General features: G+C 35.3%; 1 protein-coding gene across 1 annotated transcript in view; it reads left to right on the forward strand.

Annotated features, from left to right (window-relative positions):
• SLC6A15 (solute carrier family 6 (neutral amino acid transporter), member 15) overlaps window positions 1–15,564 on the forward strand; it is a 44,979-nt gene extending 29,415 nt beyond the window's left edge. The window contains exons 9-11 of the mRNA XM_006872969.1: window positions 3,292–3,451; window positions 9,509–9,671; window positions 14,196–15,564. Coding sequence (XP_006873031.1) covers window positions 3,292–3,451; window positions 9,509–9,671; window positions 14,196–14,567 — 695 coding nt within the window. The 3' untranslated portion in view covers window positions 14,568–15,564. The remainder of the gene's footprint in view (window positions 1–3,291; window positions 3,452–9,508; window positions 9,672–14,195) is intronic.
• The last annotated feature ends 963 nt before the right edge of the window (window positions 15,565–16,527 follow it).

Below are 16,527 nucleotides of genomic sequence, written 5' to 3' on the forward strand. Positions count from 1 at the left end.
AGCCAAGATCCATCAGACATCAGCAATGATATCCCTTGTTCCCCGTCCTCTCCTGAATCTGGCTTGAACCTGTAGAATCTCTCTGTCCATGTATGCTTGCAGCCATTTCTGTATTACTTTCAGTAAAACTTTACTCGCATGGGATATCAAAGATACTGTCCAATGATTTCCTCATTCCATTGGGTTACCTCTCTTTGGAATGGGCACAAATACAGATCTCTTCCAATCAGTCGGCCAGATAGTTGTCTTACAAATTTCATGGCAGAGATGAGTGAGTACCTCCAGTGCTGCATCACTTTCTTGAAAGATTTCAATTTTTACTCCATCAATACCTGGTGCCTCGTTCTTTGCCAGTTCTTTCAATGCACCTTGGACTTCTTTCAGTATCATTGGCTCTTGGTCATATGCTACCTCTTGAAATGGTTGAACATCAACCATTTCGTTTTGGTACTGTGACTCTGTGTGTTCTTCCATCTTCTTTTGATGCTTTCTGCAACATTCAATAATTTGCCTAAAGGATGTTTCAATAACAAATGTCAAGGCTTGGTTTTTTTTCTTCAGTTCCCCCAGCTTGAGAAATGCTGAGTGTGTTTTTCCCTTTTGGATTTTTGACTCTGGATCTTTGCACAGTTTGTTGTAATATTTGAGTTTGTCTTCCTGAGCTGATCTTTGAAATTTTTTTGTTCAGCTCTTGTACCTCATCATTTCTTCCATTTACTTTATCATCTCTACATTGGAGAGCAAACTTTAGTATCTCTTTTGACTTCCATTTTGATCTTTTCCTTCTTTCTTGTCTTCTTAATGACTTTTTGCTTTCTTTCTATATGTTCTTGATGTCATCCCACAATTCTTTTGGTCTTTGATCTTTAGTGTTTCATGTATTAAATCTGTTCTTCAGATGATCTATAAATTCAGGTGAGACATATTCAATGTCATATTTTGGCTCTCGTGGACTTGTTTTAATTTTCTTCAGCTTCAGTTTAATTTGCATATAAGCAATTGATGATCTGTTCCCCAATCTGTCCCAGCCTTGTTTTTGGCTGATGATTTGGACATCTTCCATCATCTCTTTCCAAGACAGCTTGTTATTGTTTTTGTTGTTAAGTGCCATGGAGTCAGTTCTGACCCATAGTGACCCTGCACAAGGTTTCCAAGGCTGTAAATCTTTACGGGAGCAGAAAGCCTCATCTTTCTCCCACAGAACAGCTGGTAGTTTCAAACTGCTGACCCTGAGGTTCACAGTTCGATTCATAACCACTACGCTACCAGAGCGCCTTAGACAGCTTCATAGGGCTAATTTAAGTAGTTATTTATAATTTTCTCTCAGGTTTCTACTGATATTATATATGTCACCTAGAATATACTGTGTTTATATTTGCTGCATACTGGGAAACTATATACAGTGTCACAGTGTGTTGGAATTGACTCGATGGCACTTAACAACAACAAAATATATAATATGGAATCCTAGTGTGGTGCTATGGGTTAATGTGCTAGACCACAAGGTCAGCTTGAACCATAAGGTCGGTGATTCAAACTTACCAGCTGCTCTTCAGAAATTCTATAAAGAATCATTATGTGTTGGGATGAACTCGATGGCACTTAACGACAACAACATGTATAGTATAATGGAGTCGATTTGAGCCGCAATGATAGTTATTCAAGCTCAGTGATTCCTTGGGAACCCATAGGGTCGCTATGTGTTGGAAACAACTTGACTGCACGTAACAAACAACAACAGCAACATAGGAAATGAGGAGAGAATGAAAGTGATATCGGAGTCAGACAATGTTGCTGTTGTTAAGTGACTTCTAATCGGTTCTAATTCAGTGACCCTGTGTAGGGTTTCTGAGGTGCGGCTGGTGTGTTTGAACTGCCTACCTTGTGATTCAAATGGACCTTGCAGTCCAATGCATTATCTCTCAGTGCCACACTTAAATCCCTGCTCAGCCACTTCAGTTTGAGATTTTGTGCATGATTTTTCAGAGTACTTTTTTTAGTCTTTAAATATTACAAGAATTAAGTGTGATAACTAAAATTTATTGTATACTATACAAGCTCTGGTAGCATAGTGGTTATGAATCAGGCTGCGAACCTTAAGGTCAGCAGTTCAAAACTCCCAGCTGTTCCATGGGAGAAAGAAGAGGCTTTCTGCTCCCATAAAGATTTACAGCCTTGGAAATCATACAGGGTCGCTATGAGTCAGAACCGACTCTATGGCACATAACCACCACTAACCACCATACCAAGCATTTAAATGTTGCGGTAGTAGGCTGTAAGTAAATGTTACTTTTCTTTTTCTACACTATATGGTTATAATGCTGTATGTATATAATGGAGATAATGACTAAATTTAACTTAGATTTATTGTGATTGCTAGGGCATCATCATATACCTGAACCCATGAATCTCTGTATTCTCTTTTCCATCACCTGCTGTTCTTTCAGGTATACCCATCTCTGCTCAAAGGTAGTTAATAAATAGAACGCAATAATCTATCATTTTGAGAGCTTCTTTACTGAACAGGAGAGAATATTGTGTAAATACAGACATATTGTTTATATTGCAAAGAGATCTCTATACGTTTTTTTTATTAATGGTTCCTTGCCTGAAGTGTCTGTATCTATTTCTTATATGCTATTGGGGAATTCCTTTTATATGGTTCTTCTTGGTTATTACCTGGATAATAAGATTGTTCCACTGTGCCATAATAAGAGTACAAATGAACTAATGAGGCAGAGTTAAAAAATTTAGATGTGGGTTAGATCTGATTAGATATTTCTATTTTCACTTTAAAAAAAATCTTGTTTCAAAAAGATGTAAAATAGATTTCTTATCACAATATTATTAGAAGTCACAGTATTCACCTGTGCAATCAAAGCATCAATATGTATTCCAAGAATATAAAATCTCATTAAAGTTAGAAAAGACCTTTGAACATTTTTGCCCAAAATGTTTCTTTGCTAATAATAAGAATAGTTTATGGGAACTTATGCTTTTAAAATTTATCTATTCTTGCATCATTTATTATTTCCACTTGTTATATAAGCTTCCACAGTCTCAGAGAGATGAATTGCCATACTGTCTTACAGTGAATTCATATTAAAGTCAGGGTTGAACACAGGTAACGGAATTCCCAATCTGTTATATTCTGCAGTAACAGGAAAGATTATATAATTAAGAAGTTATAAAAGTTAAAGCAAAACTATTGTTAGACTATAGTAATTCATAATTAAGTTTTTAAAAGGCTTTCAATAGAGGTTTATTTTCTAATTTCTTCCTTTTGTCCAGTTATCTGTTGTCTCCTGGCATTTTGTATTGGACTGATATTTGTGCAGCGCTCTGGGAATTACTTCGTTACAATGTTTGATGATTATTCTGCTACCCTGCCTCTGCTAATTGTCGTCAGTTTGGAGAATATTGCTGTATCCTATGTTTATGGCATAGATAAGTAAGTACATTTGCCTTGATGTAATTTTTTCATATTTTGAAAAGAATATTACTTCACTTGAAACAAGAAAAAAAGTGAATAGAGGGAAAATTCTTGAATCTTTTTTAGGCTTTTCTTCACTTAAAAATAAAGTCAATTCCCTTATTTGGTAATTAGATAGAATTGTATTTGTTGTGGTGGTGGTGTGCCGTAGTGCCGTCGAGTCAGTGCCGGCCCATAGCAACCCTGTATAGGGTTTCTGAGGAGAAGCAGCTGGTGAGCTTGAGCCACTGACCTTGCAGTTCAAACAGCTTTGCAGTCTAGTGCATTAACCTACTGCACCACACCAGAATTGTATAGACTGTAGTATAATCTGGGATTCTGGAGTTTTGATTTAATTTTGGTAGATAGCTATCAAATAATAACTCCCATAGTGAGTGTTGGTTATGTGGCTAGAACCTTTTTAAATTCTTCTGAGATACTATTATTATCTGCTTTTCACGAGTTAGGAAATTCAGGCATAGAGAGCATGTGACTTGTTCATCACACACCAGGACAGTGGCAGACCTGAGATTCATCCCATTCTGGTTAACTCTAAATCCTTTGATCCTGAATTACTTTGCTAAACAGTTTTATGAGGAGGATTTTTGTGTCATAATACCTTATATAATAGAAAAGTTTTGGAAATGATGTATTCTGTAGTGATACTTCATTGAGAAGTGGTTATTGTTGTTGTCGTTAGGTGCCATCGAGTTTGTTCCAACTCATAGAGACCCTGTACACAACAGAATAAAACGCTGTCCAGGCCTGCACCATTCTCACAATTGTTAAGCTGAACCCACTGCTTCTGTACCTGTGCAAATCCATCTCATTTGGTGATTTCCTCTTTTTCTCAGAGCTTCCACTTTATTAAGCATGATGTCCTTCTCCAGGAACTGGTTCCTCCTGATAATGTGTTCGAAGTATGAGAGACAAAGTCTTGCCATCATGACTTCTATGGAACATTTTGGCTATACTTCTTCCAACACAGATTTGTTTGTTCTTCTGGCATTTCATGGTACCTCTAATATTCTTCTCTAATACCATAACTCAAAAGCAGCAATTCTTCTACAGACTTCTTATTCATTATTCAACTTTCACATACATACAGGAGCATCCTAATTCTCAAATTAGCATCTTTGCTCTTGAAAAGAAGTTGTGTGCATCAGATTTGCCTAATACAATATGTCATTTGATTTCTTGACTGCTGCTTCCATGAGCACTGATTGTAGACTGAGCAAACTGAAATATTTGACAACTTCAAACTTTTCTGCATGATGATATTTATTGGTCCACTGTTGATCATTTTGTTTTCTTTACATTGAAGTTCAACCCATGCTGAAGGCTCCGTTCTTTGATCTTCATCACTAAGCATTTTATGTCCTTATCTTTCAGCAAGTAAAGCTGTATCATTTGTATCGCAAGTTGTTAATGAGTCTTCCTCCAATCCTGATGCTACATTTTTCTTCATGTAACCCAGCTTCTCATATTAATTGCTTAGCATACAGATTGAATAAGAATATGACTCTGTGCATACCTTACCAGATTTTAAGCCATTTCGTATCCCCTTGGCCTATTTGAAGGACTGCCTCATGAGCACAGTTAAGCATTCTGAAATACACATTCTTTACAGTGTTGTCAGTAGCTTGTTATGAACCACTCACTCAAAAGTCTTTGCATAGGCATTAAAGCACAGATAAGCATCTTTCTGGTATTCTATGCTTTCAGTCAAGATCCATCTGACATTAGCAGTTATATCCCTTATTCTACATTCTTGTCTGAATCCAGCTTGAATTTCTTATAGTTCTTGGTTTTTGAATGATCTTCAGCAAAATTTTTCTTGAATGTAATATTAAAGATATATGTGTTTTAACTTTTTATTGCAATTTGAATGAAGTTTTATAGACAAGATCATAAGGTTTACATTCAATAAATCATACACTTTGTTTCATCTCAATTATTACATTCTTCCTCCATGCGACAAGGGATATCCTGTTTCCTCCCTGTGATTCCTATTTGCATCCCACCTACCTTCCTAACCCCTCTCAACTTTGTCATTAGGAAAATAATGCCCTTTTGATTTTGAATGATTCACCATTCCATGGTGAGCATAACCTATGAGTGCTGTTGTTGTTGTTGTGAAGTGCCATTGAGTCAGTTCTGACCCATAGCGATCCTGTATCGGGTTTCCAAGGAGTAGCTGGTGAGCTTGACCCTCCGACCTTGCAGTTCAAATGGCTTTGCAGTCTGGCTCATTAACCCATAGCGTCACACCAGGACTCCACTGGTGCTGTTAGCTCCCCTATAAACGTAAGATATTTAGATTATTTCCTCATTCTTTGGAATGGGTACACATGTGTATCTCTTCCAATCAGTTGACCAGGTAGTTATCTTCCAAATTTCTTGGCATAGATGAGTGAGTGCCTCCAGTGCTGGGTCAGCTTGCTGAATGATGTCAATTTGTAGTCCAAACTCCTGGAGTCTTGTTCTTTGCTAAAACCTTCAATACAACTTGGTTTCCTTTTTTCCTATTGTTTCTTGATCATAAATTGACTATTTCTATTTGGTACAGTTACTTTTGTGCATTCCTTTCATTGTCTTTTGATGCTTTCTGGATTATTCAATATTTGCCCCAAGAATCCTTCATTAATGCAAGCTGTAGCTTGAATTTTTTTCTTTAGTTCTTTCAACTTGAGAAACACAGAGCATGTTCTTCTCTATTGGTTTTCTTATGTTAGGTTTTAACACATTTCATTATAATACTAGACTGACTTCTTGCGTTGCCCTTTGACATTTTCTGATCTGCTCTTTTACCTCCTCATTTCTTCCATTTGCTTTATCACCTCTATGCTGGAGAGCCCATTTCAGAGTCTCTTCTGACATCCATTTTGCTCTTCTTTCTTTCTTGTCTTATTTATGAGGGTTTGCTTTCTTCCTGTTTGATATTTTAAAATTTCATCCCACAACTCTTCTGGTCTTTGGTCATTAGTGTCTAATGCATCAAATTTGTCTTGAAATGACCACTAAATTTAGGTGGGATATGTTCAAGGTCATATCTTGGCTCTCATGGATCTGTTTGATTTTTTTCAGCTTCATGATGAACTTGCATATGAGTAACTAATGGTCTATCCCACCACAGTCTGCTCCTGGCCTTGTTTTTGAGCTGATGATATTAAGCCTAGTCCATGCCTCTTCCCACAGATGTAATCAGTTCATTCCTATGTATTGCATCTCGTGTGGTCCAGGCATATTAGTTGCATTTTATGTTGTTTAAAAGGGTACTTATGATGAATAAGTCATTGATCTTGCAAAATTCTATCATGTGATCTCCAGCATCATTTATATCACCAAGCTATGATCCTTCCTCTTTGTTTCCAACCTTTGCATTACAATTACTGATAATTATCATTGCATCTTGATTGCTTGTTTGATCAATTTCATACTGAAGAAGTTGGTAGAAATCTTCAACTTAATCATGACTGTCTTAAGTGATTGGTGTGTAAATTTGAATGATAGTGGTGTTAACTGGTCTCCCTTGTAGGTGCTTGGATATTATCTTACAACAGACAGCATTGTACCTCATGATTGTTCTTGATATGTTCTTTTGATTTTGAACATGATGCCATTCCTCTAAAATTTGATTCCTGACATAATAAACCATATGATTATCATATCCAAAATTACCATACCAGCTCACTAATGTTGAGTATATTAAACTTTATGCTTTCCATTTCATTTTTGACAACTTCCCATTTTCCTAGATTCCTAGTTTGTATATTCCACATTACTATTACGAATGGATGGTTTTAGCTGTTTCTCCTCATTTGGAGCTGTGCCACATTCGTGAATGAAAGATTTACTCCATTTGTGTCTTCATGGTCAGCTCTACTTTGAGAAGGCAGCACTTCCCCAGTTGTATTTTGAGCGCCTTCCAACCTGAGGGCCTCATATTATGGTATTATATCTGACAATTTTATGCTGCTTTTCACAAGGTTTGCAGTGGCGAACCCTTCAGAAGTAGTCTGCCTCTCCTTCTTTCTTGTGTGTCTTAATCTGGAAGGTCAGCTGAAACCTGTCCATCACGGGTGACCTTTTGGTTTTTAAAATACCGGTGGTAGAGCTTCTGGCATCACAGCACTACATATGTCACTGCACTACAGCAAAGTGACAGATGAGTGACAGTCAAACTCAGGAAATAATTGTGAATAAAAGAAAACCAATTCAGAAATGAAAGTTAAATTGATTTGAAAGGAACGCAAGAAAATAAGCATGACTTGTTTAAAGAGAATTAAAAGAGGAAGAGAAGGAGAAAAAATACTAGATAGAAACAGAAATTGTTGTTGTTGTTGTTAAGTGCCGTCGAGTCGGTTCCGACCCATAGAGACCCCGAACAGGGTTTCCGAGGGTGTAAATCCTTATGGAAGTAGAAAGCCTCATCTTTCTCCCACGGAGCAGCTGGTAGTTTCGAACCGCTGACCTTAAGGTTCGCAGCCCGATTCGTAACCACTACGCTACCAGAGACAGAAACAGAAATTAAGCAATGATAAATCACATATAATATAAATCTATAAAGATAATGGCCAGAATAAATATTGAAAGCTTTAGTTCAAAGAAACTTTTTCTGAAGTATAGAAAAACTTGTATTTTTGAAAGGACACAAAATATACTTGGAAAAAAAGATGTAATTGTTAACAACAGGAGATAGTCTAAAATATTAATTTAAAAACTGGTGTCCAGACAAAACCAAACAAACAAAAAAACATTTATAAGAGGAAAGTCAAGTACACCTTAGTCCTTAAACTCTCATCTATGTTTTTGAACTCTTTAAAGAGGTCTTGTGAAGCAGATTTGCCTAATGCAATACATCATTTGATTTCTTGACTGCTGCTTCCATGAAGCATTTTGCTGGATCTAAGCAAAATGAAATATTTGACAACTTTAGTCTTTTCTCCATTTATCATCATGTTATTTATTGGTCCAGTGGTGAGGATTTTTGTTTTCTTTTCATTGAGATTCAAGAACCCATACTGAATGCAATGGTCTTGTAGTTCCTCCTTTCCTGCAGAATTTCACAGTTCTAGTTACCTACTGTCAACCTTGATCGGAAAATAACAGACTGATGCTTTATCATAATGTCTTCATCATTCACCACACTGCCTCTCACATAACTTTTATTACAGCATATTGTTATAATTATTCAATTATTATTGTTTTGTTGCCCTCTTAGTATGCTTAATTTATAAATTAAACTTTATCATAGATATGTCTGTATAGACATAGTATACATAGGGTTCTGTGCTTTCTGCAGTTTCAGGCATTTCCTGGGGTTCTTGGAAAGTATCTTTTGCAGGTAAGGGGGAACTACTGTGAATGAATCCACTTTGAAGAATCTAGTAGAGAATAGCTTTATATAACCAGTATGTACTCAAGATTCATTTCAGTATTAACATACAGGAAATAGGATCAGAAAAACTTATTTAGGAATATTGTGGGGATTAAATTAGAAAAGCATAAAGTATAAAAGACTAGGACAAGGAACCCAGCCAATACAACAAAAATTTGGAAAAAATGAGATAGAGAGGGTACCTATAGATTAAAAGAGACTTGAGATATATGTTTCAATGATTTGTAATGTGTTGATCTTCTTTTAGTTCATGCACTGTTAAAAGTAATGAGAGTTTGGAAGATACTCCTTGACTATTTGATGTGATTAGGGAATTGTTTCTAGAGTAAAGAAAAAGACAAGGAGTTATTAATGTTTTGCAAATGTTGAATTCATAGACTAGAAAGTCAACAGAAAGAGGAAACTTCAGTAATTGTTTTAAGAATGATTTTGTCATATGAAAATTACAGTACTTACCTGATTTCATTTTATTTTGCAAATGATCTTAACTTATAATTTGTATTTCATAATGATTTTTTAAATTCAATGTAACATATGATAGGTTAAACCCTGGTCAAACTATTGCCATTCTATGTATTTTGTAAAGTATGCAAATATGAACCAGAGCAGTAATGAAATATTTTCTTTTTGTTTAGATTTATGGATGATCTTAAGGATATGTTGGGCTTTGTACCCAACAAATATTACTACTATATGTGGAAATATCTTTCTCCTTTAGTGCTATTATCATTGCTAATAGCTAGCATTGTGAATATGGGATTAAGTCCTCCTGGCTATAATGCATGGATTGAAGAAAAGGTAAAACACATAATTGAAAAGCTTGATTAAAAATATATATATATATATATATAATGTCATTTTAGAGATTATTGTCTTTGTCTTTTTCACAGATCTTTTTAAAAAGTGTTTTATATTTAATGAACATTGCTGCTCTTATTCAAGGATCTTGAGATTTATGTTTTGTGTCTAAACATTTGTGATTTTATTTGTACATTGTGGGTTATTTTAGTCCATTGGAATAATTGAGATAGTCCTCACTGCACCATCCTCACAATCACTCCTATAATGGAGCTCCTTGTAGCAGTCTCTGTGTCAGTCTATCTCATTGAGAGTCTTTGCTTTTTCACTGACCCTCTACTTTACTAAGCATAATGGCTCCAGGGACTAGTCCCTCTTTAAATGTGTCCAAAATATGCATCCTCACTTTTAAGGAACATTCCGACAGTACTTCTTCCTACATAGATTTGTCCATTCTTTTGTTATATTTAATATTTTCCAACACCACAATCAAAATCATTAATTCTTCTTTGGTCTTCCTTATTCATTGTTCAGCTTTTGAAGTGATATGTGCATATGAAGTGATTGAAAGTATCATGAGTTGGGGCAGGCACACCTTATTTCTCAAGAGATATTTTTGTTTTTTAAATCTTTAAAGAGGTTTTATGCAGCACATTTTCCTATTGCAATACATTTTTTAATTTTATCACTGCTGTTTCTATGGACATAGTTTGTGGATCCAAGTAAAATGACGTCCTTGGGAACTTCAATCTTTTCTGTGTTCATCATAATGTTGCTTATTGATCTGGTTGTGAGAATCTTGGTTTTCTTTTATGTTGAACACTGTAATCTTTTGTCTTCATTATTAAGTGCTTCAAGCCCTCTCTGCTTTCAGCAAACAAGGTTGTGTCATCTGCATATTGCATGCTGTTAATGAGCCTTCTCTTAATCCTGATGGTGTGTTCTTCCTCATAGAGTCCAGCTTCTCAATTACTTGCTCAGCATACACATTGAATAAGTATGATGAAAGATAAAACTCCGACACACACCTTTCCTGATTTTTAACTTTGCAGTATCCCCTTGTTCTGTTTGTATGACTTCTTCTTTGTCTAGGTACAACTGCTGCATGAGTATAACTATGTGTTCTGGATTTCCCATTTTTTGCAAGGTTATCCATAATATGTTCTGAACAACACAGTCAGATACCTTTACATACTGAATAAAACACAGGTAAACATTTTTTTGGTATCCTCTACCTTCTTTCAAGATCTATCTAATATCCCTCTTTCCATATCTTTATCGGAATCTAGTTTGGATTTCTGGAAGTTCCCTGTCAATGCACTTTTATAACCATTTAAAAATTATGTTTAGTGAAATTTTACTTGTGTGTTATATTAATGATATTGTTCAATAACTTTTGCTTTTTGTTGGATCACTTGTCTTTGAAATGGACCAAATTTGAATCTCTTCCAGTTCACTGGCCAGCCAGGTAGTTGTCTTCCAAATTTCGTGGCATAGAAGAGTGAGTACTTCCAGCACTGCATCCATTACCTGAAACATTTCAGTTGGTGTTCTGTCAGTTCTTGAAGCCTGTTTTTTACCAGTGCCTTCAGTGCAGCTTGAACTTCTTTCAGTATAATTGGTTTTTGATCATGTGCTTCTTCCTGAAATGGTTGAACATCAATTCTCTTTGGTACAATGTTTCTTGCCTATTCCTTCCATCTTATTTGATGCTTCTTGTGTCTTTCAGTGTTTTACTCATAGAACCTTTCATTGTTGCAAGTTTAGGCTTGAATTTTTTTCTTTATTTCTCTTAGTTTGAGAAATGCTGAACTTGCTCTTCCTGTTTGGTTTTTAACTCAGGCCTTTCACACGTCATAATACTTTACTTTGTCCTCTCCAGCTGCTTTTTAAAATCTTCTTTTCTGCTCTTTTGCTCCATTTTTCCTTTTGCTTTAGCTTCTCTGTGCCCTAGAGAAAGTGTCAGCGTCTTTTCTGACATCCATTTTGATCTTTTCCTTCTTATCTTTTGAACGACCTTTTTTTTTTTTTTTTTTAATATACGATATACTTGATGTCATTTTACAGATTGTTGCCTTTAGTCATTAGTATTCAATTCATCAAATCTATTCTTCAGATGATATCTAAATTAAGGTGGTATACCAAGGTCATATTTTGACTCTCCTGGACATGTTTCAATTTTATTCAGTTTCAACTTGAACCTGCATATGAGTAATTGATGGTCTCTTCTGCAGTCGTCCTTTGACTTTGTTCTGACTGATGATACTGAGTTTCTCTTGGTCTTTTTCCATAAATATAGTCGACTTAACTTGTGTGTATTCTATCCTATATGATCAATGGATATAGATTCTGTTTAGGTCATTAAAAAGTTGTTTGTAATAAGTCATTGTTGAACAATGTCAAGTTGGTTCTGACTCATAGTGACCCTGTATAGGGTTTCCAAGGATCTGCTGGTGGACTTGAACCACTTACTTTGCAGTTAGAAGTCCAGTGCTTTTCCTACAGTGCCACAGATGATATTGTTCTTGTAAAATTCTGTGATATATCACCAACTTGTATTTCCCAACTTCTGATCATTTTTCTTTGTTTTCAACTCTCACATTCGAATCAACAGCAATAATGCATTTTTGATCAATTTTACTGCAGAATTTGGTAAAAATCTTCAATTTCTTTATTGTTCACATTAAAGCTTAGTATGTAAATTTGAATATAGTCATATTAACTGGTCTTCTTTGTAGGCTTATGGGTTTTATCCTATCACAACATTGTATTTTAGGATAAATCTTGAAATGTTCTTTTTAATAATGAATGCAACACCTTTCCTCTTCAATTTATCATTCCTGGCAAAGCAAACCATATGATTTATTGGATTCAAAACAACCCATACCTGTCTCTTTCAGCTCACAGATTCCTAGGAGATTGATTCTTTTCTGTGTTCAGTTTAATTTTTTTATGCCTTGACATTTTTCTTGATTCATATTGCATATGTTCCACATTTCAGTGGAACATAATTGGATGTTTGCCACTGTTTCTTCTTATCTGAGTTGTGTCTCCTCAACCCTAGAAGGTTCCAGAAGTTCTTTCCATTTACGCCATTATGTTGACTGTACCTCGAGAAGACTACTCTTTCTCAGTCAGATTTTGAGGCACTTTCCTCAGTCACTGTGACAGGCAGTGTTCCACTGCTATTATGAAGGTTTTCCTGGCCATTTCTTTCAGAAGTGAATTGTCAGGTCATTCTTACTAATCTCTCTTAGCTTGGAATCTGCGGAACCTTGTCCAACATGAATGGCCCTGCTGATATTTGAAGTAACAGTGGCATAGCTTCCAGTACCACAGTAACATACACGTCTCCACAGTGCAACAAACTAACATTAGATGAGTGCTGCTGTCCTCATTAACATATTTTTGTTCATCTTATCATAGGCAATTTAATAATGATTAGGCCTTTGACTCCAGAAAACATAGTAAAATATTCAGAAATATTTTTTTCTATGTTAATATAGTCTGTCTTAGGTAACATATGGCGTTCTGGTGTGTTGTTATAGGATAAGCACTGGACGGTTCAAACTTACCAGCCACTCCTCAGAATCCTTGGACAGGGTTGCCGTGAGTTGGGAACAACTCAACAGTACTTAATAACCACAAGAAATAAATATATCATAGTGAAAATGTGTGTTACTAATCCTAATATTATTTAATATTGAGGTAAATCTTTTATGGGCAATGAATATTTCAGTTTATGTTTTCATGCCTTATTAGCTACAAAAGAATATGCTGACAAGATGTATTATGAGAATGATTATTTTGCTGTTGTTAAGTGCCCTCAAGTTGGTTTTGAGTCAGAGTGACCCAGTATAGGGTTTCCAAGGAGTGGCTGGTAGGTTGGAATTGCAAGCCTTTGTATATTTGTCCAGTGCTCATCCTGCAGTACCACACAAGGACTCCATTATCTTGCATATTACATAGTATTTAAACAATCTATGGTCAATAATTCAATATAGTAATTTATACATAAAAAATCTGTTATCTCTTATAAAAATTCTTGGAAACAGCAATGCTTCAAAACTTAGATTTCAGATTTTAAATATAAAATAAAGCATAATGTAAAAATATCCATTGCTTAATAACAAAGTATTGTGAAGCTTAGTGACTGGATACAGCAGTGGTTTTTTAATATCTCAGTTCCATGGGTAGGCTGGGCAGTGTTATGGCCTCACTTGGGCTAACTCATGTATTTGCGTTCAGTTGGGAAAACTGACACAGCTTGCCTTGTTTCTCCAGCTGATCTCTTATTCTTGACTTAGTCATAGCATCGTAGACTCAGGGTAGCATCATAAGAGAACAGAAACTGATAATGTTCTTGCCTTAGAAGTCTCTTACTGCTGTGTCCACTGCATTCTGATTGGTCAAAATAGGTCACAAGGCCTGCCTAAATTATTTGCTTAAAAACCTGAGAAAAATGTAATTGTTTTTGTGTATGTGAAGAGAAAATAAATGATAAATATTTTTTGGCTCCCACAGGCATCTGAAGAATTTCTGAGCTATCCAACATGGGGAATGGTTGTCTGTATCTTGCTGATGGTCCTGGCAATATTCCCTGTCCCGGTGGTCTTTATTATCCGTTGCTGCAACCTCATAGATGATAGTTCTGGTAATTTAGCATCTGTTACCTATAAGAAAGGAAGGGTTCTGAAAGAGCCTGTTAACTTTGAAGGCGATGACACGAGCCTGATTCATGGAAAGATACCAAGTGAGATGTCATCTCCAAATTTTGGTAAAAATATTTATCGAAAACAGAGTGGATCACCAACTCTGGATACTGCTCCCAATGGACGGTATGGTATCGGGTACTTGATGGCAGATATGCCAGATATGCCAGAATCTGACTTGTAGTTGGGGGAAAAAATCAGCCATTTATTTATTTCACTTATCACTGAACATTGACTCTATTATGAGAAGCATTAGGCTTCACTTATCAGAGGGCAATCTCAGGTGTTCCATGGCTGTGATCTTTAATCCTAACAGTGTACGTACATTTAACTAGAGCAATCGTTTTGATTCTTTGGTTTAAATTTCTGCTGAAAGGATTACAAACAGCTTACAATGACTGAGGTCTATATTTGTGAGGATTTTTATAGTACTTTCCGTGTATTTTCAAGTATTTCTATCTCTAAAACAAACAAACAAACAAACAAACAAACAAACAGGTGTTACCTCAGTTTCTAATAATTTCTGAATTTCATAGTATTGGCAATTAATTTATGTTTACCTTCAGGGTAACTCCCAGTATTACAATGAGCAGTTTTGTAAGTCTCTGCCTCTCAGCACATTTTCATGACTATATTGTGTGGATAGGCTGTACTTACTTTGTTACCTTCTTAGGCATTGATACCTTCTTAGGCAATTAGTGAAGAAATCTGCAAAATATTTTCTTATGTAATAGTTGTATAGAGCAATAGTATCAAAGAATAAGAAGGCACTAATGCTTCGGATGAGAGGTTAGATCCAGAGGTGACTGGGGATGATGTTAGTGATGACTGTATATTTTATGTAAAATGTATCTAGGAAAATAATCTAAAAGTAAGTCACTCAGCACTCTTAAGAATTATGCAGATTTTGCATAATTTCTATGCCATGTGCCTAAAAAATTACTTGATATTTATTGTGGTTCTGAGATTACTTATAGTATATTTATATAATATACTTGTAATGTATATAGATGTCTATTAGTACTCTGAGTACTGATTTGAAAACTTGAAGCAAGATGGCATTTTATTTTATATCTTTCTGTTTTGCTTCTGTTTTATGCAAATATAAATCCTTTTTTTAAGTGATTGTTAAAATTGTATGGCATTACATTTTAATCTACGAATAAACAAAATTTAAAAATTATGTTTGTTTTTATGTTGATTTAAAAAAAAAATAATGGGAATCAAATTATCTTAGCACTTAAGCATAACATAGTAATTAATAATCAAATCAGAAATATGATTAAGAGGTTGATTAGTAGAGCTATTAACACAGAGACAAAGGAAAATTAGTATTATGGTTTAATGGTGTTTTAATGGTGTCACAATTCTTTAAGAAATACTTATGATGTAGTCTCCAAGAAAACCTTATCTCCAGTTGGGTCAGTTGCTTGCTGAGTTAGTGTTGTCTCTGATGCCTAAAAAATTTTTATGATTACTTTTAAATGAAACTCCTGTATATATGAAATTAGAGAAAGCAGAGAGATCCATTGAATGTTATCTAGTTAAAAAGGCTTTTATTTACAACTCTCTTATTGTAACAATCACATTTTTAAAATAATGAAGGATGCAATAGCAACATTGTTGTTGTTGTTGTTAAGTGCCATCGACCCTGTATTGGGTTTCCAAGGAGCAACTGGTGAGCTTGAACTGCCAATCTTGTGGTTCAAACCTACATTGCAGTCCAGTGTACTAACCCACAGCAACAGAGAGGAGAGTTATAATAATTGGCCACTAGAAACGCTATAGATGACAACAGAATATTATCTGATATATTACTGAAAGATGAATCCCCTAATTTGGAAAGCCAATATGCAGTGGCTGCAACAATGGTTATGCATACCATTAGGTGTACAAATGGTACAAGACTGACTGAACAATGTTTTCTTCTATAGTGCATGTGGTTGTGATGTTTCAGAGGATATTTCATCTGATCGCTTCTTGCTTCTCAAGGGATAGGAGAAAAAATCACCAGCGCAAGGCAGGGTTTTCTTTGTTATGAATAATACAGCAGTATACCTTGAGTTTATCTTCTAAGATATAAAAGAAACACAGTTGGGGGAATGTAGGTGCAATACCACATGAAGATAACAAAGGAGCCAAAC

Source organism: Chrysochloris asiatica, unplaced genomic scaffold (genome assembly GCF_000296735.1).
Source record: "Chrysochloris asiatica unplaced genomic scaffold, ChrAsi1.0 scaffold00217, whole genome shotgun sequence".
Taxonomy (NCBI): domain Eukaryota; kingdom Metazoa; phylum Chordata; class Mammalia; order Afrosoricida; family Chrysochloridae; genus Chrysochloris; species Chrysochloris asiatica.